Here is a 27,672-nt window from a genome sequence, read left to right on the forward strand (position 1 = left end):
CTCTTAGCACTCGGATGCGAGGCTTCCGTTCTGGTCTCCAAATTGCCTGCCTAGATGCTTCGAAATACTCCGGGTACCAAGTATTTGCAGAAAGCGACAATGAATTCAGATACCGAGAGCGGCTTTGATCTCCTGATTCATGTTGGGCTTAGCCCGATCGTGGCCAACGAGGTTCTGAGGTCATGTTGAGGCCAATTGGTACACCAAAGATACGATACAAAGAGGTCCGATACCGTCGACATTTCAAGTACCTTTGTAACTGCTCATTTGCAGTCCTATCGATCCAGTGGATTGCGTGCTTAGAATTACAATGTCTGATATCTCATTCTTCGATTCGATTGACCGAGTTGCTGGCTGATGACAGCTGGGTATCTTGGTCAACGTCTGTAATAAGCGGCTCGGCAACAACGTACGGTTGACGATGCCTGGGTAGATGGGAGCACTCGTAGAATCCAATGAAGAGGCAGCTGGGCTCATCGAGGGAATTAATTTCGTAGCTATAATGGACACGCTATGATACTAGACCAGAACAGTTGCAGTGGTTAACTTGTTCCCCTCAGACCCGACCCTGCTCTTTCTAATCTCGACGCTCCACCAAGAGTCCAGCTTGACTGGGCGACTTTCTTTTTCTTCCCCATCCTTTTCCTCTCGCACTCCTCTCCTCCTCCTCTTGCCTTCTCTTCCTTTCGCTGTATGTTTTTTGTTGCTTGATTCACGACTCTCTTTTTCCTTCTGGTCGTGGATCTGTGTCTTCTGCTCCCACTCGCAGAGGCACGATTTTTCTCCCTCTCCTCCCTTCCGTCCCTCCCCCCTGCCCTGCGCCTTTGGCATCCGGAGCCAGCGTCGAGAGTCGAGACCGTGAGCGATGGCCTCCGTATCAGCTCCCACGCCCAAGCTGGACCGCTACATCGTCGTCCATGTGGCTACTACCTGCGATGAACATGGCGTCTACGTCACCAAGGACTCTGCAGAGGTGATCGAGTTGGGGTGGATCTTGTTGGATACCAAAACCTGCGAGGAGGTACGCAGCGATTCTCTTCGTGCATCAAGCCCTGCCCCTCTTTTCTGTCTTGATTCTCGCATGCTTGGCCGGGATCCTGCCGACCGACATTCCTCACTTCAGCTCTTTGCATGCCGCTGACCGGGACTTTACTTCTTAGTTGCACCGGGAGAGTGTCCTTGTCAAGCCCGTCAACACTCCGATCACGCCGCTTTGCAGTAAGTACACTCCTAAAGCGGTCCAACGCCCAGATACAACCCGGCCTTTTCCTTTTTGTTATCATTACCTTCTTTCTATATACCAGCTTGCTGCTGCAATGGCTGACAGTCAGGGAAAGCGAGCCTCACGACGCTGACCTGGGAGCACGTCCGCTCAGCAGGCAGCTTCCGCGATGCCATCAACCGCCTGGACGCCTTCGCCCAGGAACACCTTTTGGATAGGAAGTTGGAATTCGCCTTTGTGACCTTGGATTCGTATGACCTCCGTGTCCAATTGCCCCGTGAGGCTCGGGACAAAGCGGTTGTCCTCCCCGCTTACCTTCAACACTCGCGGACTTTCGACCTTCGCACCGAGTTTCAAAGATGGCAAATCCACCACCCCGAAACCCTTCCCTTCGGCCCTAGCTCCCTCGCCAACATCTGTACCGCCCTCGAAGTCGAACCCGTTCAGTCCTCGGCCCCAATCAAGCACAATCTTCCTTTCCACCTCCAGGCTTTAGCTCCTGCTTCCCCCCGTCGGGCTATGGACGAGGCTGTGACATTGGCCCGCGTCCTCCGTGGGCTGATTCGAAAGTCCCAACCCCCTCATGAGCATCCGGAGATTCTTACTCGGCCAATGGATGCACGTGCGGATGTTCGTGCTTTTCTTGCAGAGCGTAGCAAGGTGCTTCACTTGAGTGGCCTGCCTCACGATACAACCCAGTCAGAATTGGAGAGCTGGTTCACCCAGTTCGGCGGTCGCCCGATCGCTTTCTGGACTCTCCGGACTCCCGACCAACACAAGCCGACTGGCACTGGGTTCGCGGTCTTTTCATCTCATGAGGAGGTATGTCATGCCATGCGTCCACTGACGTCTTGTTTCAATCTGACTTGTAACAGGCTGCTGAGAGCCTCTGCATGAACGGCCGTGCCCTCAACGATAGGGCCATTGAGGTGTCGCCATCCTCCAGCCGTGTTCTCGATCGAGCGACTGAAATTCTTACCCCATTTCCTCCGTCTAAGAATCGTCCTCGTCCCGGCGACTGGAACTGCCCCTCCTGTGGCTTCTCCAACTTCCAACGTCGTACAGCTTGCTTCCGATGCTCGTACCCTGCGCACGTCGCCCAAAACGACGCCATGGGGTACGGCTACGGTTATGGCCCGCCCCCAATGATGCCCCCTCACGTCGGTGGCCACGGTCACGGAATGGGTCACTCTCGTGGCGGGAATGGTGGAGTGGTCCCATTCCGTGCGGGAGACTGGAAGTGTGGCTCCGAGGGCTGCGGCTACCATAACTTCGCCAAGAACATCAACTGCTTGCGCTGCAGTGCTCCTCGATCAGGAGCCGCCGTCGTTGCCGATTCCGCATTCCCCACCCCTATGGACCCTCCCTCCAACTTTGGCCACAGCTCCATGAGCAGCACCCCAGCACCTGGCCCATTCGCTTCCACCGGTGCCGGATTCGGCGGGTTCAACCAACCCTTTGGAGGACCTCCTACCAACTATGGATTGCATTCTGGCCTAGCAAGCGGACCAGGCGGCTATCCGCCGATGGGACAGATGACCCCTGCTTATGGCACCGCAAACTCCTCTCATGCCGCTGCTTCTTTCGCCAACCCAGCCACGCAGGCAGCTTTCACTGGTGCAGACCACACATCGTCCACCAGTGCCTCAAACGGAAATTTCTACGGAAATGATGGCTCCAACGACCCTTTCGCTTTCCTGTCCTCTGGCCTGGGAGGCTTGACAGTATCGGATGACGCTCACTCCCGCCGAAATGGTGCTGGTGCTAGCAAGTCCCCTGCATAAACCATTGCTTTCGGCTCAATTGACGGATGATACTTATTGTCTGCGCTTTCTTGTTTATTTGTCAATATGGAGATGCCGGTATGTTGGTGCACGTTTATTGATGCGTGTTTGTATACGGGTTCTGCAGTTCTGGTGCATCAGGTTGGGAGGAGCAGGCAGGTAGCGTGTCATCATTTTGCCCCCTTTGATCACTGTTTTTTCATCCTCATTTCTTCTGTCATCTGTCTCAACTTCATTCGACTGTTTTTCGGTATGTGTTTGGTCTTATGATTCGAAAGCGATGTTCCAAGGTATAGACGATGGTCCCGGCAGGTGGGTGCTGGCGGCTGTCCCTCGATTCTCCGATTTGGCGCGATCATCGCTGTTTTGGCTCTTTTCCGTCGACATGAGCATTGCCTGTCCATCTTCAGGCTTGAGGCCCCTCAGGCTCCCCAAGACTTCATTACAAAACGGCGCGCCCTGATGCGGTCTCCTCGAGCATGGCATTGCATTCTAGATATTGATTTTGTTTTTGCTTTTCCGAACTCATCTCTGCGCTCTTCGGCAACAGGACTTTTGGAGAACTACGGTATTGATCACGGATGGGATACATGGAACGGACTGTTGGGGGTGTTGGGGTATTCCTTTTGATCCAGCAATGACAGCTTTGGGACATGCGCGGCACACGGATCGAGACTTATGGCTACCGCGAGGCTGCTTTGTTGTTTTTAATCTCAACCTGTTATTTGTATCTCTTCTTATCCTGTTTTTCAAGTGCTGTTTGTGAAAAGTCGATGTGTGGTCATATCTGCCATACTACACCTCAAGATACTATTTAGCGAACATCATGTACAGAATCATCTTAAGGTTTTACTTAAGCTGGTCTGTTTTGTTCGTTTCTATACTGGGTAAAGGTTCCTCGCAATGATCTGGTTGAGTCTGTTCTATCATACCGAGAGCGCATGCAATCCATGGCTGCTATGGCCAGGAATTTCACTCGAGAGCTACCCAAATTCCTATTTACCTAGATCGAGGGACAGATCTGCCTTAACAAAGTACCTCTCCGGAGCGTCATTAACTGAGTTGTTAGCTGTGGGACTGGGCTGGCCAGTTAGCCGCCTCTTGGCATTGAGCTCTGAGGCAACCGCGGGACTCGCGTTCACCTCCCATCTGTCATCGCTCTAGCTGGACCTCTCATTCTAGCATCTCACGCCTTCACCCCACGAATTGCATCTCATTGCGATACCTTGAACTGCATCGACTGAAGCTCCCCATTGTCCGAATTCCCAACCGTTCTCAGTGATACTGACCGCTCATCATGTCCGGATACGACCGAGCTCTTTCAGGTAAGATAGCTTGGAGTTCTCCGTTAGGTGCTCTGTTGATTCAGGACATGAAGCTAACATGACGATGCAGTTTTCAGGTAGGCGGCTACTTATTCTTCAGTTCCCGATACAGTTAGCTGACAATTCAAAGCCCTGATGGGCACGTCTTCCAGGTGGAATATGCTATGGAAGCTGTTAAGAGAGGTAAATCGGGACTGAGGTTTAACCGGGTATCGCATGGTGTAAATTTGCTTACAATCGATTTCTAAATTATAGGTACATGTGCCGTCGGTGTAAAAGGAAAGGACATTGTTGTGTTGGGATGCGAGAAACGGTCCGCCCTGAAACTCCAAGATACCCGTATTACACCATCAAAGATCGCTGTCCTGGACAACCATGCCATTCTCGCTTTCGCTGGTCTCAACGCGGACGCGCGAATTCTCATCGACAAGGCCCGGTTAGAGGCTCAGTCGCACCGCTTGACTGTCGAAGACCCCGTCAGCATCGAATACATCACCAAATACATTGCTAGTGTGCAGCAACGGTACACGCAGAGTGGAGGTGTCCGGCCCTTTGGTATCAGTACTCTTGTTGTCGGATTCGACCCGAACGATCAGACACCTAGGTTATACCAAACGGAACCTTCCGGTATCTATTCTGCCTGGTACGTCATACTTAATTGTTATGAGCCTCTTGATTGTGACTAACTTGGCTGTTGTGTAGGAAAGCGAATGCCATTGGCCGTTCCAGCAAGACCGTGCGCGAGTTCCTCGAGCGTAACCACCAGGATGAGATGGACCGAGAGCAGACTATTCAGCTTACAATCAAATCGCTGCTGGAGGTGGTGCAGACGGGCGCCAAGAACATTGAAGTTGCCATCATGTCACCTGGCAAGACGATTGAGATGCTGCCAGATGACCAGATCGAATCCTATGTTAAGAGCATAGAGACGGAGAAGCAGGAGGAGGCAGCTAAGAAGAAGACCCGCACCGGCACTACTACGGCGGCTATCCTAACACGGTCCGGCGGCGGGGAGTCCAGCGAGGCTCAGTAGGCTGGTGTGGTTAAGTGATTAGCAGGGTTATGTGGGCTACTTTAACCTAAAGATGATGATTTAATCGTTCAATCTCTGGAGATCCATGTAGAAACGAAAAGGTTACGATCATGGAATCGTCATTAAAGGTCTATGTTAGGTATTTTATTCGCTTCCGCGGTGCTATGGAAGCATCGGAGGCGTAATAGTCGTGAATTATCGTGATGTATATAATGCTTGTCTATCCTAGACGGTCCGCGGCATCTTTGGCGCTGAAGATAGAGCGTTCTTGATCTCCGCGCACACGGTCGTCTTTGAGCATTCTGTTCTTCGATCAGCGCGTGTCACTTGCTTCATCACGAGGGGCTTTTCGTACTTTGAGTTTATCCGCACATCGTCACCCTCCACTTGTAATGATGCCTGTGGGGTAACGGCATCGAGCACAAAGTGATTATCACAGTGGGGGCAGTACTCGTCGCTGCAATATTATTAGACTAGAAGTCCCTTAGCTGGACATTGCCGCGTACCTCTCTTCAAATTCTCCCGCGTCCTTGCGGAAGCACTTCTTGCACTTCTTGCAGGCAAATGTCTAACCACCTTAGCCGCTGTCCTGCCTGTCTATCGTATATGCATATAGGAGAAAAGGTGATGTACCATGTCGGTTGTTTTCTGGAGGGGATGGGACTCTTGTTCTTGGTGGCACTCGGCGCAGTCAAACCATTTGCGGCCTGAGAAGACGGGATGTCAGCTGGGCTTGCGGTTTGTCACGGATACGGGTCTGTGTATACGTACAGCATGGTGATCGGATGGCCACTTGGGCGTTGAGAATGTGTTTACTGCGGTTGGATTAGCATTAGGGTTGTAAGAGAGTACCAGGGCACGCACCACATAACGGCGAGGGAGGGGCAACTCTAATATGCGACGAAGAGGAGCAAAGACCGCGGGATGGAGGGGAAGAACTTAAGATTGTACCACGAACAGTTTCCGGTCTGGGTCGGGATAGACAGTCTGGAGAAATGCGGTTCTTCAGGCGGAAACCGAAACTAAAAATAATCCAATCCACGCGACTCGACCGTCACTGAACCTCAATAGTCGCCAATAATCTAATGGGCCGCCCAAATTGATGTTGCTTCTTCCTTGCTGGTCTCGAAATTGGGACCCAGTAGCTCTGTTGTCTTGTACTCTTGTGCTATCCTCCGACTCCTTTTTCTCCTCCTGTTCGCGTGTTCGTAGTAGTCCGCAGCGCATCCCCCACTCCAGGTCCGCTTCCCGCCACTTCTTTCATTCCCCTCCAAGCTAAACTACGTACACACCTCTAAGCCTCGTTTCATCTGCGCCTTTAACCTTCTTGGACTCTCGTCCGCAACTCTTTGACTTTCATTTAATCTTGCAGCGTCTCTCCTCCGTCCTCGTCCACCGTATCCTCCGCGCCAACACTCCTTACATCTAACTTGGCAAAACAGACCGTGGCCAGACAACCCCATATCCTCCGCGCATCTGCTCGGCAATCCTTTTCAATGAACGCCGCTGAAATTCGGACTGGATATTGCAATTAGCGTGACCGAGAGCCTATGATCGAGCTTCCCGACCGATCCTCGCTCCGGATTTGTCGTCATGGAGGGAAACGACAAGGGCAAAGACGCTACGGATAGTGCCCCCATCGTACGTCATCCGCAATGGTATACGAAAGACAAGGACTAACCAAGCCCGCTTTCCAGAGACCCGTATCCTCACTTCTTTCGCACTTCGAGAACCTCTCGCATCGTCGTTCCCCATCCGCGGTCCCAAACGGTTCCCGCGATTCCTACCTCCTCAAGGCCCCGGAGCTAGGCGACGATCTCCGCTCATCGCGAGCCTCTTTGGATCTACCTCGTCCGTCCTCTTGGGTTTCTGGGAATGAGACACCAAATGGTCAACAAAATGATTATACGAACGGTGCTTGCCGGCGAAATGGTGGATCTCCAGGGATATCACCTGGAAGGCGACAGAATAGGCCGATGTCGATGGTCTTCCACTCGTCACCGCAACTGGCACCTACCTTGACGGTGAACTCTCCTCGCTCCCCGCCACGCGGGCTTAGTATTGATGGCGCTCGTGGAGATGGTGCTCGCTTCGCTCGCAGCCCGCCCAATGCCTCGCGAGAATCCCTGCACCTTTCATCTGGGAAATCGACATCCAGTCGTCCGACCACCCCCAACAACGCGACATCTCCGGCGCCATCTACGGCGACAGATCGGCCATCCGGACTGTCACCCGGGTTATCGACCTCTGTAGGATCGAATGGCGGAAGTCCTACCTTGCCTCCCCTCAACCGGGCAACGAAACCCAAGATTCCAGCCAAACCCGCGGCCCTATCGTTTCACGAGTCGAGCGCCTCTCTTGCACCACAAGCATCAGCGCAAGAGCATGTGTCGCCTTTTAGTACGCCGCCGAGCAGCCCTGAAAAGACACCGCCGAGCCGACCTACGATTACGAGACCAGTACAACCCGCACGACGCCCTCCTCAGCGGCAATCTCCACCTCTGACTGCCGTTGATATCCCAACGCGGCGGTCAATGGAAAGATCACCTGGTCCCATAGGATATCCGCCAACCCCTAGGGCCTCGTCAGCCTCGCGGCGCTCTCCGGCTCCCGAACCTCCATGGCAATCAAAGCCATTGACGGTCCAGATCCCTCCCAGGAAGCCTTCTGCACAAGCCCCTCCTTTAAGCGCGCCACTCTCTGCACGATTGAATCAGAGAAGCGACAGCCCTCATGCGCGACCGGGCCTTCCACCACGGCATCCATCAACCGTCCGACGCAGCGGTAGGTCTCCTCCAAGGCAACCCTCGACTGTCGAACATCCTGCCCCCCCTCGACCAGCTCCAAGAACCGACTCAATCCCAACACCCAAAATACAGCGTCAGCCGTCGTTTTCTCGAGAAAATAAGCTGCCACCCCCACAAACAGCTTCCCGTACTGTCTTGAGCGAAGAAGAACCACTGTCTGACGAGCCACCATCACGTACCGATTATCCAGACGCCTCAAATACGAACCGGCGGCCACCAATTCTGAGATCCGGCCCCAGAGAGATCAATACGCGCTATGACACTAGGCTAATGGACGTTTGTGGGAGGCACGTTTGCACGACCGGCTATATCACGCGCGTTTGGGACCTTACGACTGGTGAGCAGATAATGAGTCTGAGTCATGGTGAAACGGTCAAAAGTCTATCGCTGGCTTTTAAACCTGGCTCCGGACTTGAGGACGAGGGTCAGCGTGTTTGGATTGGCACGAATGCCGGAGAGCTCCACGAGATCGATGTTTTCTCTGGGTCTATCGTGGCGTCACGGTCATACCCCTCGCGACGGGAAGTCATCAAGATCTTGCGACATAAGAAAGACATGTGGACTCTCGACGATGAAGGCAGGTTGCTAGTGTGGCCACCTGATGAAACGGGGGTTCCCAATTTACAATATAGCTACCACAATCCGTACGACAGGGTCGCAAGAGGTCACACCTTCTCCATGGTCGTTGGAGACACACTCTGGCTGGCTACGGGAAAAGAAGTACATATTTACCGACCAAACGCCCCCGACGACGTTTCCTTCAGAGTGCTCAAGAGGCCGCTGGGTTCGCATCATACGGGAGAAGTCACCTCTGGCGCCTATACCACGCGTGGCGGTGGTCGAGTATACCTGGGTCACGCGGATGGCAAAGTTACTGTCTACTCCGCAAGTAACTACGCCTGTCTCAGTGTGGTAAATGTCAGTGTATACAAAATCAACTGCTTGGGCATTGTGGGCGATAATCTATGGGCCGCCTACAAGACCGGCATGATCTATGTGTATGACACAAGTACAAATCCCTGGACTGTTCTAAAGGATTGGTGCGCACATTCCAGTCCTGTGTGCGGGTTCCTACTCGATTCAAGCAGCGTCTGGACTATGAATCGGTTACAAGTGACCTCGCTCGGGACGGACAATTGCATTCGCCTCTGGGATGGCATGCTCGAAGACGATTGGCTAGGTAGGTCCCATTGCCCTCGGTACGTTTGACTAGCTAACAATACTATAGAAATTCAAATGCAGAAGAGAGATGTGGAGTTCTGTACCTTCCGCGAAATTAGTGCAGTGATTATGACCTGGAACGCCGGTGCTTCTACCCCGGGTAGTGTACGCACGTCTACCTTTATCCAAGATGCTATCCGTCCGGATAACCCGCCAGAGATCTTAGTATTTGGCTTCCAGGAACTTGTCGACCTCGAAAACAAGAAAATAACAGCCAGTATGTTCTCAATAATTACCTCCGGATCAAATACTAATTAGTTGCAGAGAGCTTGCTTCTAGGAAGCAAGAAGAAGGAGAGCGGCGAGAAGGAGCATATGAGTCGTCAGTACCGTGTGTGGATGGAGCACTTGACTCGCTGTATCAACGAGTGCATGCCGCTTGAAGAGTCCTATGTGCTCCTGCATAGTGCCAACTTGATCGGTCTATTTACTTGTATTTTTGTCAAGCACAAAGAACGCGCCAAGATCAAGGATGTCAGTGCTGCTGAAATTAAACGCGGTATGGGTGGATTGCACGGTAACAAGGTAGATTTCCTGAATCCAAGTCCGCCATGAACTACAGAACTAACTTTACAGGGCGCTCTTGTTTTCCGCTTTGTTCTTGACGACAGCTCACTCTGCTTTGTAAACTGCCATCTAGCAGCAGGACAGACGCAAACCACGCACCGCAACAATGACATCGCCGCTATTCTTGAAACCGAGTCGCTACCGGTAGAAACAAGCTTGACATCTCGGCTAAACCACTTTGTTAGTGGCGGAGACGGGTCAATGATCATGGACCATGAGATCTGCATCCTGAATGGAGACCTCAACTACCGCATTGACTCTGTGCCACGGCATGTGATCATTGAAGACATACGCAATAACAATCTCTCAAAGCTGTTGGAACGTGATCAGCTCAATGCGTCAAGACGTAAAAATCCAGGTTTTCGGCTGAGGGCATTCCAAGAAGCGCCAATTACATTCGCCCCGACATACAAGTATGATGTGGGTACGGACGAATACGATTCCAGTGACAAGAAGCGATCACCTGCTTGGTGTGACCGGGTCCTGTACAGAGGATTAGGCAGGGTCAAGCAGCTCGAATATCGACGCCATGAAGTTCGAGCGTCAGATCATCGGCCAGTGAGCGCATCGTTCAAGCTGCGTATCAAGACTGTGCTTCCTGATAAGCGAGACGTTCTGTGGGAAGCATGTCAGAAAGATTTCCAGACTGAAAAACGGAGGCTTGCATCTGAGGCTAGGTGAGTATCCTTTTGCCATATGCTCTCGAAAGTTCAATCACTGACTTGGCACAGCATTGAATACCTCATCAGCATCCTCGGAACCGACCCGAAACAAGCGCGAGCTCTCATCCTGGGCAACTGAATCTGGGCCATGATGCTCTTGGCCCTGGTCTTCACTCTTCGCTCCATAGAGACTGGTTGGGATTTGACTATGCCTGTTTGGAGGCGCGAAGCACTGCATAGCATCTCAGTTACCTCGACAGCTCCGAGGGGTGACCTGTACGACTAATGACTCACGATAGACATGTATCACGATAGAACTGCCAAAGAGGTGAGGCAGCAAGACTTATAATCGAATTATGGTGTATACTAGCATTAGGTATACATAAATCTGAACACCAATGATGTTAATCTGGAAGGAACTCACCGGGGGGTGTGCTCTCATAGCCTCCTTCCCATTTCAGATATACAATATCCATCGCCACAGCGTTGTCTCCGAGCATGACTCAAACAACGCGCACCCATTCTATTCCCTCCTTTGCCGTTCATCTATACCGCAATACTCAGCCGTCATCTCGGCACTTTAGTTCATCACACCTGTCGCGCACACACAATCTCGAATGCCACTGGCCGATCGTTATGTCTACAATACAGGAAGACGCCGACAGACAACTAGAAACCACAATACAGGAAGATGCCGACAGACAGCTGGAAATCCAAAGCCATGACGAAACAGACATTAAAGCACAAGAAGACCTCGCCCTCTGGACGGGAGGCTCGATAACTCTTCGTCGGAAAGAGTTGGCACACAACCTCACCAAGTGAGCTTGCCTATACCTGATTCTCTTTTGATACGTTTATCTGATTGTAGACTTCCTCTGTTCAGGTTCCTACATGAGCCCGATAACGCCGACTTCTGTGACTTGATCATCAACTGCCGGGGCAAAGAGTTTCCCTGTCACAGAGCAATTGTTTGCGCTCAGTCACCGGTCATCAGAGATATCGTCCGGGACAAATCTGACAGAAAGGTGCGAAAAACTTCTTGCCATAGCATATACTTCTTACGTTTGCGCTGTCAGATCCTAATTTTTTCATAGCGCTTCTGCAGAGTCAAGATTAAATGCCATCCGCTCGTTGCCCGCATAATGATCCAATACCTCTATACCTGCGATTACCAATTCTGTTTGGGCTATGGCTTTCCGAGCCGGTTCACAGCGGCGGGGCAGACTGTCTCCGCTGACCCTATAGGTATGACCTTGTACTGTGCTTTACTATATAAGTACGGGAAGTTCAGCAGAGACTCATGACTTCGCGATCTAGACCGACTAGATTGCTGTGAACTCGCCCTACACCTCCAAGTGCACAATATGGCCCGCTCCCTTCTTATACGAGGACTTGTATATCTTTCTGCGGCAAAAGTCAATGAGGTGCTAAAAAGAACTTCATTTCCCACTGTCTTTCCGCGGTTTGTGCGTGAAGTGTATACAACAATCAGAAAGAAAGATGCACTTATGAAGAGGATTGTTACGTACCACGCGGATAAGGTGGTTCGACAGGTACGAGGACAGAACCATTTCGATCAAAGATTTCCCTTTTTCATACTACAGGAGATTGAGGAGTTTAGGATCGACTTTCTATCGTGGAGGCGCAATTGGGATGACCCTTTGAATGGTGACTTTAGTCCCAATTTCCTAGCCCCGACTCATTGGTATTGTTGAAATGAAGTTGCCCAATAGCTTGTACGTTAGGCTTAGGTTTCTGTTATAGGACAAGCGGCGACGAGTTAGGGCTGCTGCAAACTAAATCTATCTTTTGATCACTCTATGTAGTATTCTTTGGTAGATAAATACCTCTACACTGTAAAAAATCAAGTGGTATTTATGCGCGAACAATATGGAAACGACTATATGCATATCACATCGAAGACCAAGATTGACAACTCCTAATTCATAAGAAAACAAAGAATAGGAAAAAAAGAAAGACTATCGCCACAAATCCCCACGACTATCCCTCCTAAAACCACCGCTACTCTTCGGCCTCCCATCATCAACAGGCACGGCCAGATACCCACCGAACCCATTGCCCACAAGCACACTCTTCCTCGCATCCCCGCCCCAATTCCGACTAAGCGACGCACCGTGCAAACTCACCGGCCTCGTCACGCTATCCCGTCTCCCACCCGTAGACGGACCGAGCGGCTCGTACGGCGTGAAGTTCCACTCTAGCTCATCGAGACCTTTACTATACACATTCAAGGGTCTTGCGAGACCCCCACCCATGAACTGCGGGCCAGATTCGCCTCCCCCAAAGAGTCGCGGAGGCGGAGCAATAAGCAGCGCCTCTGGGAAATCTGCGTCGCGGACATACAGATCTGCCAAGGCAGGCAGGGAATTGGACATGAGCGTTGAGATGAGGTACGTGTAGTAGCTCGCTGCCTTCGGTGGGACACCGTAGGTGCCTGGTGGCGAGGTGATTTCGTAGTGCAGGAGGCGGAGGGAGTTGGAGGCGAGCGGGGGAATTTTTTCGGGTGGGAAGGAGCGCGTTACTTCCTGCGTGATTTCGAGGCCTTGCAGGCTGGGGGCGTGCGCGAGGATTTGGTGAAGAGTTGCCGGGGCGATTCCGGTTGAAGAGAAGGTTAGGTGAAGGAGGTTCTGTCGAGGGAGAGGATGTGAGAGGAAGGATGTCAGGCCTGACGTTGTGATTGCTGGGGTGTTGCGAAGAGTGAGACGCTGGATGGGCGGGAAAGGCGGGAGTTGGCCTGGGTCTGAGGTGAAAATGGAGTCGTCGAGGTAGGGCGTGTTGTCGATTGTGAGGGTTTTGAGGTATGGGAATGAAGCGAGGGAGAGGCGGAGTGTTGAAGGCTCGATTTGCAGGTTCTGAAGTTCGAGGACCTCGAGGTTACCCCAGAGCTGGGAGTTGGGAAGCTGTGCGAAGGACCCTTCTGCGCCGGCCCGGTAGGTCATGCGCCGTAGATCCGGACACCGGGCCATGAGTTCTTGTTTGAGGGTCATGCAGGTTAGGTCGTCGGTATAAATGCCCGATGGGAGGTCGACGTAGCGCAAGTTCGGGAGGACGGAGATTGTGCGCGCGATTTCGGCCTTGTTGGCTTCGCGCATCATGTAGGGCATGCGCAGGGAGAGGACTTGACTTCCAAGATCGCGCGAGAGCCGGACTGTGCGCATGAAGAGGGAGAGGCGCACTTGCGGGGGATCGATGGGCACCGCATTGCGGTCGAAGCGGGACCGCCGCTTGCGCTTCGCTGCGAGGATCTCTTCTAGTTCGCAGTAGTGGACGGCGTCAATGCGTACGTGCGAGTAACTACGCTTGTTAGTGGTGTCTATGTTTTCCCGAGGGCGACAACGCACAGTAGAGACCGGGCGATAGGGTACCAGCGGCGGGAAACCAGCGCGCAGTGCGCCAGATCGCGCATGTCGCATAGCATGCAGCCATCCTCGGTCATGGACTCCTCGGAGCTATCGTAGGAATTGTCTACAGCATGGGGACAGACAAAGGAGAATATCCGGGCGAGGACCGGGTCCGGCAGTTGTTTGGTGAGGTCTCCTAACCAGGAAGGCAAAGGAGGGACCTCGCCGTTCATGCGGAGGTCGTAACTGGCGGCGTTCCCCGCACGGCTCTGGCTCTTGGAACGCCCGCGAAGTCGGCTCAGTAATCCCATGCTGGCAGCGAGGACATCGGTCTATCAAGGGTCCAAGGGTCCGGTTTGCAGTAGATTGATTGACTGAAGGACAAAAAGTCAAAAGTGGCTGATAGATGAGACGAACTGGCAAATGTCGGAAATAAATGAAGGATGGAGCGGGGGCCAACTAAGCGAAAGTCGATCTGGAGGAGGCCCGCGTCTCTTATACTCCGTGACGGTCAATCCCAATTGTCGCAAAGGTCCCAATAATTGTCCGATGATCGTATATCCTTCACGCCTGCACTCATCCGTCTCACATCCTTTGTTGGTGTCGTTTCTCGGGCCTCCTGGGACTGTGGCTGCAGGCCTCCATCATTGGCTGCATCTGCGCTGGCCATATTTAGAACTGCGAATCATCACTGATGACAAGACAAAGAGGCGCTGTGTAGTGATGCCAAGCGTCGAAAACGGTTGATCCAGCAAACCTGCAGCCGCCGTTCGTCGGGCGCTCTTTATTATTAATGTCTGAAGATATTCTGTAGCAGTTGTACTAGGCTAGGCAGGGCAATGCTGTTGACTCCTGAGGCTGAAGCCACCAAGGTCCGCACGTGCTCACCACCATCCGCAACCATGCACTCTTTGACGATATACAAGTTCTTTCATTGTCCTGGTCAATTTGAAGATGGTGCTGTCATCTCGAATCATCAAATCTGAGGCTATTCGGAATGCGTCCCACCAAACAAAACCGCCATGACATCACCAATCGGTCATGCGAGTCGACGTCTGGACGCAATCGACAGAGTATAAAGATTGACAGGAAAGATCTTGTCGGAGCAAGGCTTTTGGATTGAATCATTAGCTCCTCATGCTATATAACCGGCTTCTATCGAACTCGACGAGGGTACTAAACACTCTCCCACTTCGCTGCTCCAGACTCAACGCCCGACCCCTCAGCTACTCGCAACCTTTTTACAAGCCCGCAATGACTGAGAAAGACCCCGGCTACAAGGACCGAGCGCCATACAAGATCCGGTCGGACGAAGAATTCGGTCCCGTCAAATGGCGCGCAAGCTGCAATTGCGGCCAGGTCACGTATAAGATCACCCGACAGGAACCGCTTAACGCGAAGTACTGCCACTGCCGGGGCTGCCAGGTGACGCATGGTACGTCAAGACAAATTAGTGGTGATATTGGCCGCTTCCGAAACTAACCTATTGACTACTTCAGGCGCACCATTTCAGTGGTGCGCGGTCTTCCATAAATCCGATATCCAGTTCACAAAAGGGACTGAGGGCTTGTCATTCTACTCCTCCCAGGACAAGTCGAGGGACTACCAGCTACCCACGAAGGTGGCATGCGCGCACTGTCGCAGCCCGATCATGGACGAAGGGCGGAATGTCTGCTTGATATTCCCGGAGTTGATTGACTATGAGGTGTCGGGAACGGATCATGATACGTGGAGGCGGACCTTCGAGTCAAGGTACGCTCTAACTCCTTGCGGTGGGAAGTAACTAACTGCAATGTTAATTCTGATATCGCAGGATGCATATATTCTATACTTCTCGTACAATGGATATCCCGGATGGAAAGCCCAAGTGGGCTGGATTGGACGAGAAGAGCGATGCGCTGGATGACTATGGAAAGCCCAAGGATGATAATGCGCGGATATAATCGCATTCATGTATATTAGTTACAGTATGATGAACCAATCGATCATGAAGTATGAGAAATGTATTAATCGTTAAGCGTGCGCTCGAATATGACGTCGGCGGAAGTTCCCCACCACCCGCTTTTCTACAAAGTATAACGTCTCTCACCAACCTCAAATCATCAACTAATTGCTGTCCCAAATCAGACAACTATACAGTTCGTAAGCACTCCGTCCTTCTCCGAGCACCGATACCCCACACCTCCCATTCGTTCGCCTTATCCCATCCCCAACTCCCACCCAGCATTTCTACCCCGCAACGTATCTTCACGAAGCTCACAAACCTATCCAATTTGAATCTCAAGCTAATTCTCCTTCCAGCGAATCAATCGAACCGCCACCATGCCCTGGACCCAAAAGACATTCACCCTCCCCTCCAAATCGCGGGGCTCATACCTGGTAACCGACCACATCACGTCCTCGCTCCCCGAGATCCGCGACTACAAGATTGGCATGTTGAACCTCTTCGTGCAACACACCTCCTGCGCACTCTCGCTGAACGAGAACTGGGACGAAGATGTCCGCGAGGACATGTCGGATGCGCTGGACCGCATTGCGCCGGCTGATAAGAAGGGGAACCTGTACCGCCATAGTGCGGAGGGGGAGGATGATATGCCGGTATGTAGACGCTTGAGCCAAGCACCCTATTGAGGAAGTTAGGGTTTGAAGGGGGTTGTGCTAATGTATGTGACAGGCACACATCAAGTCCGCGCTTATTGGAGCGTCGGTCAACATCCCGATTTCGAACGGCAAGTTGGCGACGGGGACGTGGCAGGGTATTTGGTACCTGGAGTTCCGGGCTATGAAGCATACGAGGAAGGTTGTTGCTACTATTCAGGGTGAAAAGGAGTGACTTGGTGCAGAGGCGAATTGTCGTCTATAGGGATGGAGGCGAGTATGTAGACGGAGCGGTTTATATGGATGACAATATTAGGCGCAACGTCTCGACGAGAAATTGCAATGGATATCTGATCAAGCAATCATCGCCTAAATCTACCCATGTTTGGTGCATCCTGGTAATGCAGAATTGACAAGCTTTTGATAGCTTCAAAGATATAAAGAATATAGTCTAACTTCATTGATTGGTACAACTGTACAGGCCCAGCCAGGCGACATAAAGAAAACATGCAACAACGCCGAAAACAATACCTTACCGCTGCTCGTATCCAGTGGCACCCTCAGACACACGCTGGTTTTCGTTCACTTCCGCAACATCGCCGGTGGGTTCGAGAGGGTAGCTAGAAGAGGGGAGAGACTTGAGGTAGTCGCGGTGGTGTTCGTGAGCCTAATCGCTGATTAGCAACCAGTGACCTGTGACATCAAGTCCAAATGACGTACGAAAGGAAGACCGCAGTAGCCGCAGGGAACAATCTCGGGCTTGTCGGTGTTAATGAAGATTCTGGGATGACCCAGGGGACCACCACCACCGTCGCAGCTGACGATCCTGTCCTTTACCCAGCGAACGGGCTGTTTGTGAATGAGCTCGATAGCGGCCATGGGCGTGGGCTATACACATGTCAGTTGATACTCCATTGTTGCCCCAGTTCCCCGGTTACTCCGCCCCATCAACGAGACGGCCATCAAGCCATTGACGAACCTGAAGGTGCATAATCGTCTGCTCGAACCGCGGTCCGCTCATAGCTTCTGGTCTAGGCTTCTGGCTCGCAGCCCAGGTGCCCACTCGGTTAGGAGCCTGCATAGTTCGAACGCGCTCGGCGGCATCGGTAGATTCCTGTAGAGAAGCATCCCACTCCCCCATCGAGTCGACAGGCGTAGCATTGGTCTCGGAGACGTTGGGCTTGGGCGCCCGCGGGGTCGGGTCGTTCGGCTGCATGGTGTTCTCGAAGCGGATGATGGTGGTTGAGAAGGCGGCCCGGGGGGCAACGCGCGGCGCCACGGCGGACGAAAGCGCCGCGATCCGGCTTCGGACGGTAGGAAGCAACATCTTCCCTGCAATTGACGTGTGGGCGGAGATTGTGATGGCGGAGGAGGAGATGACGGGGAAGCCGTTCGAGGGTTGAGGTTTGGAGGTCCAATTATTTGCGGGAGCTTTGATTCGACGGCCGTGGACAGCCAATCGGCGGCGCCGGGCGGTGGGATTCTGCCGGCGATTGCTTTTTCTTTTGATTCGAAGCTGTTGCTGTGTTTCTGCTCTTGCCCTTTTCTCTAATTTCTTCAGATCGCATTTCCTGGATACTCGCCTGCGACGTCCAGCTTAAAAGGGCTCTACAATAATGCCTCCACCCTCCAAGTCACCAGGCTCGAAGCCTGAAAAGAACATGTCATCCCGCCTACTAACGATGAAGGTATGCATGCGCTTTTACTTTCTGGTGTCTACATAATTTCACTAACAAAAATCAGTTCATGCAACGAGCAGCTGCTAGCGCTGCTACTAAAGAGTCTGCACAGCCCGAATCTGGCGGCGAATCCACAGAATCTACGCCGAAAAAGCGCAGAGTCTCCGGCGCACACGGGAGCCCAGCTACACCTTCGTCGGACATGGAAGCTATTTCTGCTGCTCTCGCGGAGGAAGAAGAGCGGCGCAGAGAGGCCATCGCGCGGCAAGCTGCAGAGGCGGGAGAAACAGAATGGGTCCTGGACTTCGGCGGCGCCGACACTGTGAGCCAATATGCGCAGCCGCTGGTGTTCGCCGACAGTTCTTTAGACGCGGATGACGACGACATGGGTTATGGGGGAAGGCAAGTCTACGGTAACTATAAGAGAAAGAACAAAGCCAAGGTTTGTAGCCGTATTGTAGTTGTATCCACGATATTATTCGATGCTAAGAATGTCCAGCCCTCGAGCGAAGAAGCTCAAGACGGAAGTGATTCGCCAAAGGCCCGGCCAACAAACAAACAAAAGAAGGTTCACGCCGAAGATCTTACCTCTATCTCTGGAGGTGGGCGTATGAAGCAATCTGGAGGCCTTAATTATGACAAATCACAAAAGAAACGGAAGCACAAATGAACGCTGCCACAACAATGTGCGACACGCTCAGCAACAGTCCGCTTGTCTATACAGCATTGATTCACCACCGGGAATCGAGTATATCAGTTAAAACAGGCAATTACCACTGCGAGTCGCCAGCGAACTTCCACTGCTGATTCGATGTTTTGAACTCTTGGTTTGACGAGTTCCAATTCTGAGTTGATGCAATCCAGTGTTGGTTTGTCTGCTGACTGGGCGAGTTCCAATCGACTGACGATGTGTTCCACTGCTGATTTGGCGCGTTCCAACTATGGTCCTGGCCCGAACTATTGCGCTGCTGATTGGGTGAATTCCAATTCTGAGTTGACGTGTTCCACCTTTGATTTGAAGAATTCCACTGTTGGGCCGTTGAACTCGATCTTCGAATCGAATCGGTGTGGCTTCTGGAGACCCCGGTTCTACTGGTTCGCACGACGATATCGCCCCTCCTAAATCGGACTTTCTGTGCTATGATGTCTCCACGCCGGCGTGGGATCGTGTTTCGACCGCATTCGTAAACGCGAATATCGACGACATCAGATGCACAAGATTCGGACCAGCTGGAACTGTCACTGGACGACCCGACTTCGAAGCGGACGTGCAACCCATCATCCGTTCCGAACATTTGAACGGTCCGCGGTCGATAAGAGCCATAACTGAACGGGAACTCGTCTTTTGGAACCATCGAAATGGCCCAAGGCCAGCGATAGCCTCTGGTGCTGTACCTTGGTCTCGACCTCACATCTGGACCTTGCCTTGAGCATCGGCTAACTGCTTATAATTAGACCAATCCACCAAATGCTCCATTGATTTTCATACCTCTGGCTCCTCTGGAATCGGTGTAATCAGGATAGCTGGGACTTTACCTGGCCCTTGTGCCTGCCCATAGTCTGTCTGCTGCAACTCCCCTCTCGTCGACAGCGGTCGAATTTGCATTGGAAGAGGGGCGCGAAAACTCGAGCTGGGGGCTTGTCTGTCTTTAGAGCGGACGAGGCGCGGCGTTTCCGTTTGCAGTCCCTCGACCGCGAAGTACGATCTAGCGCAAGGGCAGAACATGGTGCGGTGCGGGCTTGGGTTGAAATTAGGGCTATCAGCGTATATGTATGTTGTAGTGGAAAGTATCTCTCGAGCGCGACGTGTGAAATAATAAATGCCAATGCGAGAGCTGAGGAAACGCAACAAAAGCATTGTAAACGGAGCCAGCTCTTATTGCAACTCACCAATGCCGTCCCGTGCACCCTATAGGGAGGGTGGATCCCAAATAGGAAGGCATTATTGAACCCAAATTCAAGTCTATCGATCCTTCAAACTTCATTCTCGAAAATCCAGATCAGCTTCAAAGATGGACGCCGTTAATATCATATCCATGAGTCATAAACCCATGGTGAACCGGAACCACAGATACAAGTCATTAATGATCTATCATTCTCACGCCTCACTGAGGCACCCCTCATGAGCCAGATCAGACACCAGGTCTATCTATTGAACGCTGCTCATCGAAACCAGTATGATGCAACGCGTATCACATCACAGCTTTGCCTTCTCCGTCACCTCCTTCCTCTCCCACCTCCTCCGAATCCCATAATTAACCGCCAGATTCCACGCCGCAACACCGACGCCCAGCGGCGGCGCCAACAGCAACCACCAAGCCCACCACCGCGGACTCCGCCCCTGAATCGTAGACACAGCTTTCCTCACCTCCCGCTCAAGCTCATCTTTGTCCCCGTCGTTCCAGACAATAACCCCGCGCGCGCTCTCCTTCCCCCGGAACTCCGCCTTCTCCACCTTCCCCTTGACGTCGCCCTGGCTCTTGACCCGGTTCTCTGCGTCCTCGGCGGAGAGGTGTGCGTCGCGCGCGCGTAGCCGCGACATCTGAACAGCGGGGTCACTGACGCCGACGACAACGACGGTCCCGCAAATCAGATCCATCCCGGATTCGAAGAGGAGCGGTACATCGAGCACGACGGCCCAGTGGCCGTGGAGGTAGTAGTACAGTAGGCTTTTGTAGACTTCCCATCGGACGGCGGGGTGTACGATTTTATTAAGAATCATGCGGTCGCGTTTTCGCTCTTCGGAGGTGCCGAAGACGCGCCGGCCCAGTGCGGGTCTATTCAGTGGGCGTGGTTTAGGTGGTGCATCCTGGGTTTGGGAATCTGAAGGTTCGGCAGGGAGGAGGAGGTCTGGTGTGCTGGGGCCGAAGTAGTTCACGATTGCGCTGTAGCCGGGGGTTCCTGGTTCGACGACTTTGCGTGCGAGTTGGTCGGCGTCGATGACGGGGAGGGAGTAGGGCGGGGAGGAGAGGAGAGAGGAGACGGTGGATTTGCCGGTTGCGATGGAGCCGGTTAGGCCGATTATGAGCATCTTGGCCTTCTTTTTGCGGTTAAGCTGAAGGGAGAGGATATTATGTCGGATTAAGAGATGGAGGGGGAGATGTAAGGAGTACTAAGGTAGCTGAGGTCGAGGAGCTGTGTTCAGGCTTCCCGAGGTCCGTGGTTAATTTTCCCGTTCCGGGATAGCTCGAGCTACCCCGAGTATAAAGAGCCCTGGTTTACCTCTACTTGCAGTCCCAGGCAGCCTGTTGGCATTACATTCACCTTGCAGGTGAGATATTGCGTCGCTAGATTTATCAATATCATACAGCAGACTTCTCAAAGTCCGCCCTGGCAGCGCGGAACTGGGACAAAGCGAGGAGTGGCGATCTCGTCATTCTGCAAGCTGCGGAGATACCTCCGGCGGGGTGTGTTGCTGGCCCGGAAATAAATACCAGCTTTCCACCAGAGTGGAGATGACGTGGACGTAGTAGGTCCATGATTTTGTGTCGACTAGCAAATCAAGCAAGTATTATGACTTCGGTTCGGGAAGTCCGCCCTTGCTAGGATCTTGTTTCTGTCCGTTCCAGCCGATATACGGCCAGCCGTTTGGAAGCGTTGAATACGGCGGAAGCTGGTAGCGGTCGTTGCACGAGTCCACGTTTGGACATGTCAGATCGCACAATCCAAACACCTTGCAGTAGCACTCTTCGGCCGAGGGACAGTGGACAGGCTCTTTTCCAAATATCACTGCATTTGTCAGATCCATTCTGCCACCTACTCATCGAGTGAAAAAACTTACTGTGCCATGAATATTCCATGATTCGCCCGCTTAGATCGTCCGTTAGATCCGTCTCTGACAGCCACTTTCGAAAACGCACGTAGTCGCTCTTTGGCCGCTCGCGGATCTTCCAGCTTGTGACACCGAACTGCGCGCAACAGGAGACGCCAACGGTCTCGGGCACTTCAACTCCAGGAAAGAGCTCCATAAACCCGTTCTTGAAGTATTCGCCAGCATGAACTGCCTCGCGGTGTGTATCTGTTAAGGGATGAATCTCCGCCGGGCATCCCAAGAGCCAGGCGCAACGCAGATTAACATATCCTTGTTTCTCGAGATAGCCAAGCTGGAAGTTGCGCAGCATCGGGACGCCATCGTAATACGGATCGTCGTTGTGCCATTGATACCGCTGAGGATGGATAAAAAGGATCGAATCGGGGAGGTTATCATAGTTATCGATGATGTATCTGTAGATGCACGCACGCACGTTAGACCCGCGGAACGAAAGCGAGCTATACCAACTCACGTCAAATAGACCATCGACTCCCGTCCCTTGTTTTGGCTTACTGTCAACTGAGCCTTCTTATCATCTACCACGTAGATACTCTTATGGTAGTCCGGGAAGAACTTATGCAACCATGAGACGTCGTCGTTCTTCATACTAGCCACGACCATGCTTTTTCGGATGGGCGCTGACTGTCGCGCGGGCGTTGCCTGACCCGAATGCGGGTCTCGATTCGGACCACCCAGAGCTTCGGGATCGTATATCGTAGGGTCGGCATGTTTGTGAGGTGAGGTATTTGAGAAAAAGAGCAGGTATAAGGCGAAGATGATGAAGATGGTCAAGAAAATCGCTTTCTCTCGGTTGCGACGGCGCGGACTATTGACTCCGCTGAAGAGGAAGAACATGGCTGCCGCCAGCGACTGCACAGGGATATAGGCCGCGGACCGGTTCGAGAAGAAAACGAGGTTATATCGTAAATCGTGAAAATCCCGTAGTCGTACTTTATAGTTTCGCGTCGTCAAGCCAATTCGACTGAGCAGCCGGTCATGGCTGCACAGTCGACCAGCGAGAATTGTGCCTCGGAGTAGACGCCGTGAGGTCGACTAGTCCGACTATGCCCTGCGAATAGGGAGGTGGAGAGGGAAGGAGGGGGTAGGGCGAGAGACTTCTGAAAGGATGGAGACAGTTGGCAGCTTAAAATCGGGGAAATTGGGAGTCACGGGTGGAGCGGATCGACACAGCCGTCGCCCACGCATTCCACTAGCACCACTCGACTCAACACTGTCCACAGCTTCAATTCGTTCAATTCATGCTAACATTGCTAATCATTCATCATATATAGTGATATATACCATCGACTCCTTACTGGCAAGCATTGATATCGATCAAGTACCAGCTGTGCGCGTCCACAGACTGAATTGCCTCGCCCGCATTCCCCTCCCTCGAACCAACGCCCTCAATCACCTGGACGTCCATCGTGGTCGGGAATATGCCATTATCGCTGGTAACCCAGTATTCCGGGCTGAGATGAGTAAACCCGAACAAACTGGGCGGAAGTCTGGGAACGATATCGTTGGTATGCGTGACCCGATAGTTGCCCCCCTGTGCTGTGATGTACTCCGCCAGGGCTGGGTTACCAACCCGAGGGCTGCCATATGGGTACTACGCTCGTTAGCGACTCATATCAACTCCACTACACCGAAAACTCACAAGTTCAATGGCGTAGCCTGCGTTGCGGAGCTGCGCAGCACCCAGAGTCGCCATTGCTCCTCCGAAGCTGTGGCCAGTAAAGACAATGGCATAACCTGGGTAGGTAGCGGTAGCGGACTCGATGGCCGAAGTCAGTGCGTCCGCAACAACCTGCCATGCCCTCCAGAACCCGCCGTGAGCTTCGCATCCGCTGCAAATCTCTGCGACTGACTCTAGGCCAAAGTCGAGGTTTGCGATCCAGGTGTCGAGGGTGCGACTGCCCCGGAAGGAAAGGACAAGCAGCTCATTGGTTGTGTCTGCAGCCAGGAAACCTGCTACATCTCCGTACTCATTCTCCCTGCGCTTTGTTAGACTACCGGCTAGGTTTTGCCGGTGTGAACTTACTGATAGAACTCGGCCAGCGTCTTCGTGTCTGCTGCCTCGACCAACGGGCAGTTCCCAGTTGCGCAGGACAGCTTGTCTCCGGTTGACTCGATGTTCGGTGTGCAGTACGACGCTGCAGCGTATTCCGCGAATAGGGTCAGCTGGTCCAAGGCCTCGGTCGAAACGTCTAGCCAACGTAAGCCCTAAACTATGTCCCTATACTCGAGAGAACATACCACGGCGAGCAAGCGGCGCGGGAGCGGCAGCGCCCAGCCCAGTAAGGGCTACGGCGATGGCAGAGTATCCCAAACGAACCATATCGGACGTCAACAACACTCAAATACGTACTATATGTACAAAAAACCACGAGAAATACCAGGAATGACCCGCACCGCTGCCTCGGACACAAAGAACCCGCCTTCGTTGATCTTCAGGAACATGGCTACTTATATACCAATCAACCTCCTATCAGGAGGACAGACCAGTCAAGACGTGAAAAGGCAACACGTCCTCGTACTGGTACATTCCTCACCGTCTAAGGAATGCCAGGAAACCAACCCCACTCGCCGAAAACCCCAACGAACTAGCCAGGCCCTAAGTATATCCTACATGCGCGATACAACCTCACCTCCTCACAAGATGGGCCAAAAAACAACCGGCCAAAAAAGCAAACCTAAACATGTGCCCCTGTCACCTGTGACGATCCTCCCTTTTTTAGAAAGATCCCCGTGGTCCTGCCGGCCTGTTTTGCCCTGGCAGACGGTCAGACCAGTTCTCAACAACCCCCCGCCGGCCCTGCAGTCGTAGCAGCACGAAGGTAAGTCGCGTAGAAGCGCAATCTGACTGGACAGTCCCGGCAAAGCACTTTAGGGAACAACCACTAATCATATGCGTTATCTGGGGAGAGCGGGAGTGAGTTATGAAGAAAAAGCAACGAACCACTCAGGTCGGCATCTCACGGCCCTGCTGTGCCCGCCAAGTACCGGGGCGTCTACTAAGGCTCGGCATGAGCAGCACTAACCTGCTTGTCCTTGCTCAAAGTAACGCTGGTGAGGGGGCCAATATACTGAAGAAATTTAGTTCACTATCACTTGGTTAAAGTTGCTGGATGTTTCAGGCGTTGACAACGTAGTCTACAGAAGTACTCTACTTCGGCCTCCCCTCCTCCGAAGTCCTCCCCAATTGTTATGATATACAGCTACATAAGTGTACAAGTTAATCTCCGACGTAGCACAACTCCGGCCCCAAGCATACGGAATCAAGCACGAGCCTGAACCGGCGTCGTGGTCAAGTCCAAGCACGAGCACTGGCCAGGCGATTCCATCAATTTATCTAACTCCGTGTACGGAGTACTCGCACTGCAGTATGCAAGTCGGTCACATTTCGTTCTCGGTGCGCTCTCTCCGCACGGGGTATGCACTATATACTCCTGACTGACTATGTCGAGTTTCAGCCTTTGTTTCTTGTTGATGGTAAAGCGCATGTGGGCTTCCAGAGCACTGGTGACCACATGGGATCTTTTGCGACGACATAAGAAGTCGGCGAGTATACATGGACAATGGATATCTAGCTGGACGCTAGTTGGATAGACGATGGTAGGCTAGGAAGCGCGATAGCGATTGATTGCGTGCGCAGTTACTCCGCACAAGAAGGCAGCCCGGAGGAATACCTTCACCAGATAACGTGGTCCATGGATCTTTTTTTCTAGATAAGACAATGCCATGGCTTCTTCAAGCAGGCACGCCGGCATACGCCGAGTAGGACATAGGTCGGTTCCCTAAGGCCAGGGACCCCGCCGGACTCCCTACGATGAGGTCTATGAGGTCGACGGCGAACAGGAAGTGATGAGAAAGGAAGGGTATATGAATAGTGAAATATATTTGTTGAACTAGACCATGCATAAATATCGCTCCTCAACGCCGGACGTAAAACCTAGAACAAATACATCTCCGAAATCAAGTCGAAAGTAAAAGGACAAATGCCGGCAATGGCGCGAACTCTCCATGCGTATATTGCATGACAAAAAGCTGTCAGTAGATCCTACCTTATGCTGGTGCCAAATCCGTTAGCACGTAAGTAGCGGGTGAGAAAGTGAGGGCACTAACCACAAGCTGCCAATCCCCCACGTCGTTCCCCTCCTCTCCATAACCAAGTCCATCCCCCGCAGTCTGTAGGAAGATGCCCCGCTTACTGTCCCTGATGCCCTCCATTCTCTGTTCCCTCAGTATAGTCTGGCATGCCCGAATCCTCCTGCTTAATCTGTGCACCATCGTCGCCCGCAAGAACCTTGGTTCTGGGGACTTGATCACCTCCCGTCCCAGGCGTAGCAGCAACAACATTATCATTCTCATCGACAAACTCGAAGTTATACCTCGACAGCAGGTGCGGAATCGACGAGAGCTGAGGCCCGTAGCGCTGGTTGTTATCGTAGAGCTCGAAGAGCGGCACGGCAAGGAGCTTCATGTTCTTCGGGACAGAGAGGACCTCTGCAAGCGCACAAGCAGATTAGCACAATGCATTGCCTCCGAGCCGGGGTCCGGCATTATAGAAAGGGAATAGACTCACTCTTCTTCGGCAGTTGAATGAAATACAACTTCTTGCACTCCTTAGGACGGGTAACATGCCCCGGCAAGAAAGGGTACATGAAGGTCTCAAAGTTCGGCCTCCACCACTGCGCGAGTGTATCACCGATCTCCCAGTCTTCATTGACGCCCTCTCCCGAGAATTGCGATCCCACAGGCGCAAGACGCTCATTCAACCTCCGCTTAAACCCATCGATCTCGTCGTCGTCATGCAGGAGGTAATCGCCGGGTAATTTGAAGAAGGCGTTCGCGATCTGAAGCATCAGGACGTGCGGGTGGTTGTGTTCGTGGCAGACGAGGATGCCCTCGCAGGTGCGGCGCATGCCGTGCTTGTCATAGTGTTCTTCGAGGCGCTTGAGGCGCGCCAGCACGGACGGGTCTTCTTCTGGTTGTGTTTCCTTTGTGCCGAATGTGTAGTTTGAAAGGGGGTAGAGGCGGATAGTTTCGGATTGTTTGGCGGAGAAGTCGCTGGGCGCGATGGGGCTGTTATTCATGATTTTGTTAGTTGGAGCTCGGATGGCTTGGACTTGAATTGGAGGTGGATGGATGGGAGAACACACGGTTGGCTGCTGTGCATTGCCGTGGTTGTCGTCGTCGACATTTTGGGTGCTTGGGTTGTGATCAGGGCGTTTACGCGATAGAAGAGGATCGATTAGGTCGAGGGAGCATTAAGGATTGGCATCCGGTGTTGCTATAGAGCTGGGATGGTTGGAGCTCCCAAGTGTTGTGATTGGTGTTGGAGCTCACGTCGCAAAAACATCGGCCCGTGGGGACTATAGCAGGGTCGAGGATCATGGACGGGTTGTCTGTTTGGATAGGAGCACAATGAGACAAGTGTACCAATCACTCTAGAGTCTTTCGAAGTGCATATCAGACAGAAAGGAAGACTTTATTTCTACAACCGATGAATACCATTCCCATGCCCGCCTACACCCATGCTACCCCACCCGCTCCAGCCAAACCAAAGCAATGCATAGGTGCGTATGTAAATCAACCA

General features: G+C 52.6%; 16 protein-coding genes across 16 annotated transcripts; 7 read left to right on the plus strand and 9 right to left on the minus strand.

The window, feature by feature from the left end:
- The first annotated feature begins 414 nt into the window (after positions 1-414).
- On the plus strand, positions 415-3,138 carry BDW74DRAFT_30117 (putative RNA binding protein (Arp)). The gene is made up of 4 exons (XM_073732458.1): positions 415-1,021; positions 1,161-1,218; positions 1,332-2,044; positions 2,098-3,138. The coding sequence occupies exons 1-4, from the start codon at positions 866-868 to the stop codon at positions 3,004-3,006; spliced, it is 1,836 nt and encodes a 611-aa protein (XP_073583111.1). The 5' UTR covers positions 415-865; the 3' UTR covers positions 3,007-3,138.
- A 1,168-nt stretch (positions 3,139-4,306) lies between these two features.
- On the plus strand, positions 4,307-5,436 carry pre6 (proteasome core particle subunit alpha 4). The gene is made up of 4 exons (XM_073732454.1): positions 4,307-4,408; positions 4,462-4,514; positions 4,587-4,974; positions 5,034-5,436. Exons 2-4 carry the CDS (start codon positions 4,496-4,498, stop codon positions 5,362-5,364), a joined length of 738 nt encoding a protein of 245 aa, XP_073583112.1. The 5' UTR covers positions 4,307-4,408; positions 4,462-4,495; the 3' UTR covers positions 5,365-5,436.
- A 1-nt stretch (position 5,437) lies between these two features.
- On the minus strand, positions 5,438-6,362 carry BDW74DRAFT_30051 (CHY zinc finger protein). Its single transcript, XM_073732455.1, has 6 exons — positions 6,229-6,362; positions 6,136-6,179; positions 5,998-6,071; positions 5,871-5,932; positions 5,720-5,821; positions 5,438-5,666 (listed from the first exon to the last, which is right to left on the minus strand). The coding sequence occupies exons 1-6, from the start codon at positions 6,231-6,233 to the stop codon at positions 5,585-5,587; spliced, it is 369 nt and encodes a 122-aa protein (XP_073583113.1). The 5' UTR covers positions 6,234-6,362; the 3' UTR covers positions 5,438-5,584.
- Positions 6,363-6,800: 438 nt separating this feature from the next.
- BDW74DRAFT_30102 (putative inositol polyphosphate phosphatase) lies at positions 6,801-10,939 on the plus strand. Its single transcript, XM_073732457.1, has 6 exons — positions 6,801-7,005; positions 7,062-9,351; positions 9,400-9,609; positions 9,657-9,916; positions 9,968-10,635; positions 10,690-10,939. Exons 1-6 carry the CDS (start codon positions 6,958-6,960, stop codon positions 10,757-10,759), a joined length of 3,546 nt encoding a protein of 1,181 aa, XP_073583114.1. The 5' UTR covers positions 6,801-6,957; the 3' UTR covers positions 10,760-10,939.
- Positions 10,940-10,991: 52 nt separating this feature from the next.
- BDW74DRAFT_30093 (BTB/POZ domain-containing protein) lies at positions 10,992-12,431 on the plus strand. Its single transcript, XM_073732456.1, has 4 exons — positions 10,992-11,438; positions 11,504-11,645; positions 11,715-11,865; positions 11,938-12,431. Exons 1-4 carry the CDS (start codon positions 11,119-11,121, stop codon positions 12,333-12,335), a joined length of 1,011 nt encoding a protein of 336 aa, XP_073583115.1. The 5' UTR covers positions 10,992-11,118; the 3' UTR covers positions 12,336-12,431.
- Positions 12,432-12,490: 59 nt separating this feature from the next.
- On the minus strand, positions 12,491-14,470 carry BDW74DRAFT_154740 (F-box domain protein). Its single transcript, XM_073724728.1, has 2 exons — positions 13,983-14,470; positions 12,491-13,935 (listed from the first exon to the last, which is right to left on the minus strand). Exons 1-2 carry the CDS (start codon positions 14,291-14,293, stop codon positions 12,600-12,602), a joined length of 1,647 nt encoding a protein of 548 aa, XP_073583116.1. The 5' UTR covers positions 14,294-14,470; the 3' UTR covers positions 12,491-12,599.
- A 377-nt stretch (positions 14,471-14,847) lies between these two features.
- BDW74DRAFT_154742 (GFA family protein) lies at positions 14,848-16,009 on the plus strand. The gene is made up of 3 exons (XM_073724729.1): positions 14,848-15,417; positions 15,482-15,734; positions 15,796-16,009. Exons 1-3 carry the CDS (start codon positions 15,120-15,122, stop codon positions 15,923-15,925), a joined length of 681 nt encoding a protein of 226 aa, XP_073583117.1. The 5' UTR covers positions 14,848-15,119; the 3' UTR covers positions 15,926-16,009.
- An 84-nt stretch (positions 16,010-16,093) lies between these two features.
- Positions 16,094-17,165, plus strand: BDW74DRAFT_30182 (YjbQ family protein). Its single transcript, XM_073732459.1, has 3 exons — positions 16,094-16,124; positions 16,284-16,580; positions 16,657-17,165. Exons 2-3 carry the CDS (start codon positions 16,305-16,307, stop codon positions 16,813-16,815), a joined length of 435 nt encoding a protein of 144 aa, XP_073583118.1. The 5' UTR covers positions 16,094-16,124; positions 16,284-16,304; the 3' UTR covers positions 16,816-17,165.
- Positions 16,996-17,977, minus strand: BDW74DRAFT_154744 (zinc-finger domain-containing protein). The gene is made up of 3 exons (XM_073724730.1): positions 17,560-17,977; positions 17,301-17,468; positions 16,996-17,247 (listed from the first exon to the last, which is right to left on the minus strand). The coding sequence occupies exons 1-3, from the start codon at positions 17,905-17,907 to the stop codon at positions 17,113-17,115; spliced, it is 651 nt and encodes a 216-aa protein (XP_073583119.1). The 5' UTR covers positions 17,908-17,977; the 3' UTR covers positions 16,996-17,112.
- A 158-nt stretch (positions 17,978-18,135) lies between these two features.
- BDW74DRAFT_30190 (uncharacterized protein) lies at positions 18,136-18,979 on the plus strand. The gene is made up of 3 exons (XM_073732462.1): positions 18,136-18,268; positions 18,324-18,701; positions 18,759-18,979. The coding sequence occupies exons 1-3, from the start codon at positions 18,197-18,199 to the stop codon at positions 18,927-18,929; spliced, it is 621 nt and encodes a 206-aa protein (XP_073583120.1). The 5' UTR covers positions 18,136-18,196; the 3' UTR covers positions 18,930-18,979.
- On the minus strand, positions 18,952-20,059 carry BDW74DRAFT_30187 (uncharacterized protein). Its single transcript, XM_073732461.1, has 2 exons — positions 19,749-20,059; positions 18,952-19,700 (listed from the first exon to the last, which is right to left on the minus strand). Exon 2 carries the CDS (start codon positions 19,612-19,614, stop codon positions 19,030-19,032), a length of 585 nt encoding a protein of 194 aa, XP_073583121.1. The 5' UTR covers positions 19,615-19,700; positions 19,749-20,059; the 3' UTR covers positions 18,952-19,029.
- On the minus strand, positions 19,668-19,985 carry BDW74DRAFT_178976 (uncharacterized protein; the record flags this gene model as incomplete). The annotated part of the gene is made up of 2 exons (XM_073729328.1): positions 19,668-19,700; positions 19,749-19,985. 2 exons carry the CDS (start codon positions 19,983-19,985, stop codon positions 19,668-19,670), a joined length of 270 nt encoding a protein of 89 aa, XP_073583122.1.
- BDW74DRAFT_30192 (putative dephospho-CoA kinase) lies at positions 20,036-21,530 on the minus strand. Its single transcript, XM_073732463.1, has one exon. It carries the CDS (start codon positions 21,288-21,290, stop codon positions 20,457-20,459), a length of 834 nt encoding a protein of 277 aa, XP_073583123.1. The 5' UTR covers positions 21,291-21,530; the 3' UTR covers positions 20,036-20,456.
- BDW74DRAFT_30185 (DUF3431 domain-containing protein) lies at positions 21,531-23,171 on the minus strand. Its single transcript, XM_073732460.1, has 3 exons — positions 22,543-23,171; positions 22,041-22,483; positions 21,531-21,988 (listed from the first exon to the last, which is right to left on the minus strand). The coding sequence occupies exons 1-3, from the start codon at positions 22,923-22,925 to the stop codon at positions 21,771-21,773; spliced, it is 1,044 nt and encodes a 347-aa protein (XP_073583124.1). The 5' UTR covers positions 22,926-23,171; the 3' UTR covers positions 21,531-21,770.
- Positions 23,172-23,307: 136 nt separating this feature from the next.
- On the minus strand, positions 23,308-25,035 carry BDW74DRAFT_154747 (lipase family protein). Its single transcript, XM_073724731.1, has 4 exons — positions 24,330-25,035; positions 24,115-24,280; positions 23,731-24,067; positions 23,308-23,682 (listed from the first exon to the last, which is right to left on the minus strand). Exons 1-4 carry the CDS (start codon positions 24,409-24,411, stop codon positions 23,383-23,385), a joined length of 885 nt encoding a protein of 294 aa, XP_073583125.1. The 5' UTR covers positions 24,412-25,035; the 3' UTR covers positions 23,308-23,382.
- A 917-nt stretch (positions 25,036-25,952) lies between these two features.
- On the minus strand, positions 25,953-27,575 carry BDW74DRAFT_154749 (cleavage and polyadenylation specificity factor subunit 5). The gene is made up of 4 exons (XM_073724732.1): positions 27,236-27,575; positions 26,659-27,158; positions 26,199-26,579; positions 25,953-26,143 (listed from the first exon to the last, which is right to left on the minus strand). The coding sequence occupies exons 1-3, from the start codon at positions 27,274-27,276 to the stop codon at positions 26,281-26,283; spliced, it is 840 nt and encodes a 279-aa protein (XP_073583126.1). The 5' UTR covers positions 27,277-27,575; the 3' UTR covers positions 25,953-26,143; positions 26,199-26,280.
- Between the last annotated feature and the right edge of the window lie 97 nt (positions 27,576-27,672).

This window comes from Aspergillus multicolor (assembly GCF_047715735.1).
Source record: "Aspergillus multicolor strain CBS 133.54 unplaced genomic scaffold BDW74scaffold_15, whole genome shotgun sequence".
NCBI lineage: Eukaryota > Fungi > Ascomycota > Eurotiomycetes > Eurotiales > Aspergillaceae > Aspergillus > Aspergillus multicolor.

Coding starts and splice junctions, on each gene's coding strand:
- BDW74DRAFT_154742 (XM_073724729.1), top strand. CDS start 15,120: ATGCTATATAACCGGCTTCTATCGAACTCGACGAGGGTACTAAACACT. Junction 15,418..15,481: donor GGGCTGCCAGGTGACGCATG/GTACGTCAAGAC, acceptor TGACTACTTCAG/GCGCACCATTTCAGTGGTGC. Junction 15,735..15,795: donor AGGCGGACCTTCGAGTCAAG/GTACGCTCTAAC, acceptor CTGATATCGCAG/GATGCATATATTCTATACTT.
- BDW74DRAFT_154747 (XM_073724731.1), bottom strand. CDS start 24,411: ATGGTTCGTTTGGGATACTCTGCCATCGCCGTAGCCCTTACTGGGCTG. Junction 24,281..24,329: donor CGCGCCGCTTGCTCGCCGTG/GTATGTTCTCTC, acceptor TACGTTGGCTAG/ACGTTTCGACCGAGGCCTTG. Junction 23,683..23,730: donor CAGGCTACGCCATTGAACTT/GTGAGTTTTCGG, acceptor TAACGAGCGTAG/TACCCATATGGCAGCCCTCG.
- pre6 (XM_073732454.1), top strand. Junction 4,975..5,033: donor TCCGGTATCTATTCTGCCTG/GTACGTCATACT, acceptor GCTGTTGTGTAG/GAAAGCGAATGCCATTGGCC.
- BDW74DRAFT_30093 (XM_073732456.1), top strand. CDS start 11,119: ATGACTCAAACAACGCGCACCCATTCTATTCCCTCCTTTGCCGTTCAT. Junction 11,646..11,714: donor GGGACAAATCTGACAGAAAG/GTGCGAAAAACT, acceptor ATTTTTTCATAG/CGCTTCTGCAGAGTCAAGAT. Junction 11,866..11,937: donor TGTCTCCGCTGACCCTATAG/GTATGACCTTGT, acceptor TTCGCGATCTAG/ACCGACTAGATTGCTGTGAA.
- BDW74DRAFT_154740 (XM_073724728.1), bottom strand. CDS start 14,293: ATGGGATTACTGAGCCGACTTCGCGGGCGTTCCAAGAGCCAGAGCCGT. Junction 13,936..13,982: donor CCTATCGCCCGGTCTCTACT/GTGCGTTGTCGC, acceptor TAACAAGCGTAG/TTACTCGCACGTACGCATTG.
- BDW74DRAFT_30182 (XM_073732459.1), top strand. CDS start 16,305: ATGCCCTGGACCCAAAAGACATTCACCCTCCCCTCCAAATCGCGGGGC. Junction 16,581..16,656: donor AGGGGGAGGATGATATGCCG/GTATGTAGACGC, acceptor TGTATGTGACAG/GCACACATCAAGTCCGCGCT.
- BDW74DRAFT_30117 (XM_073732458.1), top strand. CDS start 866: ATGGCCTCCGTATCAGCTCCCACGCCCAAGCTGGACCGCTACATCGTC. Junction 1,219..1,331: donor TCCGATCACGCCGCTTTGCA/GTAAGTACACTC, acceptor GCTGACAGTCAG/GGAAAGCGAGCCTCACGACG. Junction 2,045..2,097: donor TCTTTTCATCTCATGAGGAG/GTATGTCATGCC, acceptor GACTTGTAACAG/GCTGCTGAGAGCCTCTGCAT.
- BDW74DRAFT_30187 (XM_073732461.1), bottom strand. CDS start 19,614: ATGGTTCCAAAAGACGAGTTCCCGTTCAGTTATGGCTCTTATCGACCG.
- BDW74DRAFT_30102 (XM_073732457.1), top strand. CDS start 6,958: ATGGAGGGAAACGACAAGGGCAAAGACGCTACGGATAGTGCCCCCATC. Junction 7,006..7,061: donor CTACGGATAGTGCCCCCATC/GTACGTCATCCG, acceptor CCCGCTTTCCAG/AGACCCGTATCCTCACTTCT. Junction 9,610..9,656: donor AAACAAGAAAATAACAGCCA/GTATGTTCTCAA, acceptor AATTAGTTGCAG/AGAGCTTGCTTCTAGGAAGC.
- BDW74DRAFT_30185 (XM_073732460.1), bottom strand. CDS start 22,925: ATGTTCTTCCTCTTCAGCGGAGTCAATAGTCCGCGCCGTCGCAACCGA. Junction 22,484..22,542: donor GAGTCGATGGTCTATTTGAC/GTGAGTTGGTAT, acceptor GTGCATCTACAG/ATACATCATCGATAACTATG. Junction 21,989..22,040: donor CATGGAATATTCATGGCACA/GTAAGTTTTTTC, acceptor TGACAAATGCAG/TGATATTTGGAAAAGAGCCT.
- BDW74DRAFT_154749 (XM_073724732.1), bottom strand. CDS start 27,276: ATGTCGACGACGACAACCACGGCAATGCACAGCAGCCAACC. Junction 27,159..27,235: donor GCAATGCACAGCAGCCAACC/GTGTGTTCTCCC, acceptor CATGAATAACAG/CCCCATCGCGCCCAGCGACT. Junction 26,580..26,658: donor CATTCAACTGCCGAAGAAGA/GTGAGTCTATTC, acceptor GTGCGCTTGCAG/AGGTCCTCTCTGTCCCGAAG.
- BDW74DRAFT_154744 (XM_073724730.1), bottom strand. CDS start 17,907: ATGTTGCTTCCTACCGTCCGAAGCCGGATCGCGGCGCTTTCGTCCGCC. Junction 17,469..17,559: donor AGACGATTATGCACCTTCAG/GTTCGTCAATGG, acceptor ACATGTGTATAG/CCCACGCCCATGGCCGCTAT. Junction 17,248..17,300: donor GCTACTGCGGTCTTCCTTTC/GTACGTCATTTG, acceptor ATCAGCGATTAG/GCTCACGAACACCACCGCGA.
- BDW74DRAFT_30190 (XM_073732462.1), top strand. CDS start 18,197: ATGCCTCCACCCTCCAAGTCACCAGGCTCGAAGCCTGAAAAGAACATG. Junction 18,269..18,323: donor CCCGCCTACTAACGATGAAG/GTATGCATGCGC, acceptor AACAAAAATCAG/TTCATGCAACGAGCAGCTGC. Junction 18,702..18,758: donor AGAGAAAGAACAAAGCCAAG/GTTTGTAGCCGT, acceptor AAGAATGTCCAG/CCCTCGAGCGAAGAAGCTCA.
- BDW74DRAFT_30051 (XM_073732455.1), bottom strand. Junction 5,933..5,997: donor TCCAGAAAACAACCGACATG/GTACATCACCTT, acceptor TAAGGTGGTTAG/ACATTTGCCTGCAAGAAGTG. Junction 5,667..5,719: donor GATGTGCGGATAAACTCAAA/GTACGAAAAGCC, acceptor ATCGAAGAACAG/AATGCTCAAAGACGACCGTG.
- BDW74DRAFT_30192 (XM_073732463.1), bottom strand. CDS start 21,290: ATGCTCATAATCGGCCTAACCGGCTCCATCGCAACCGGCAAATCCACC.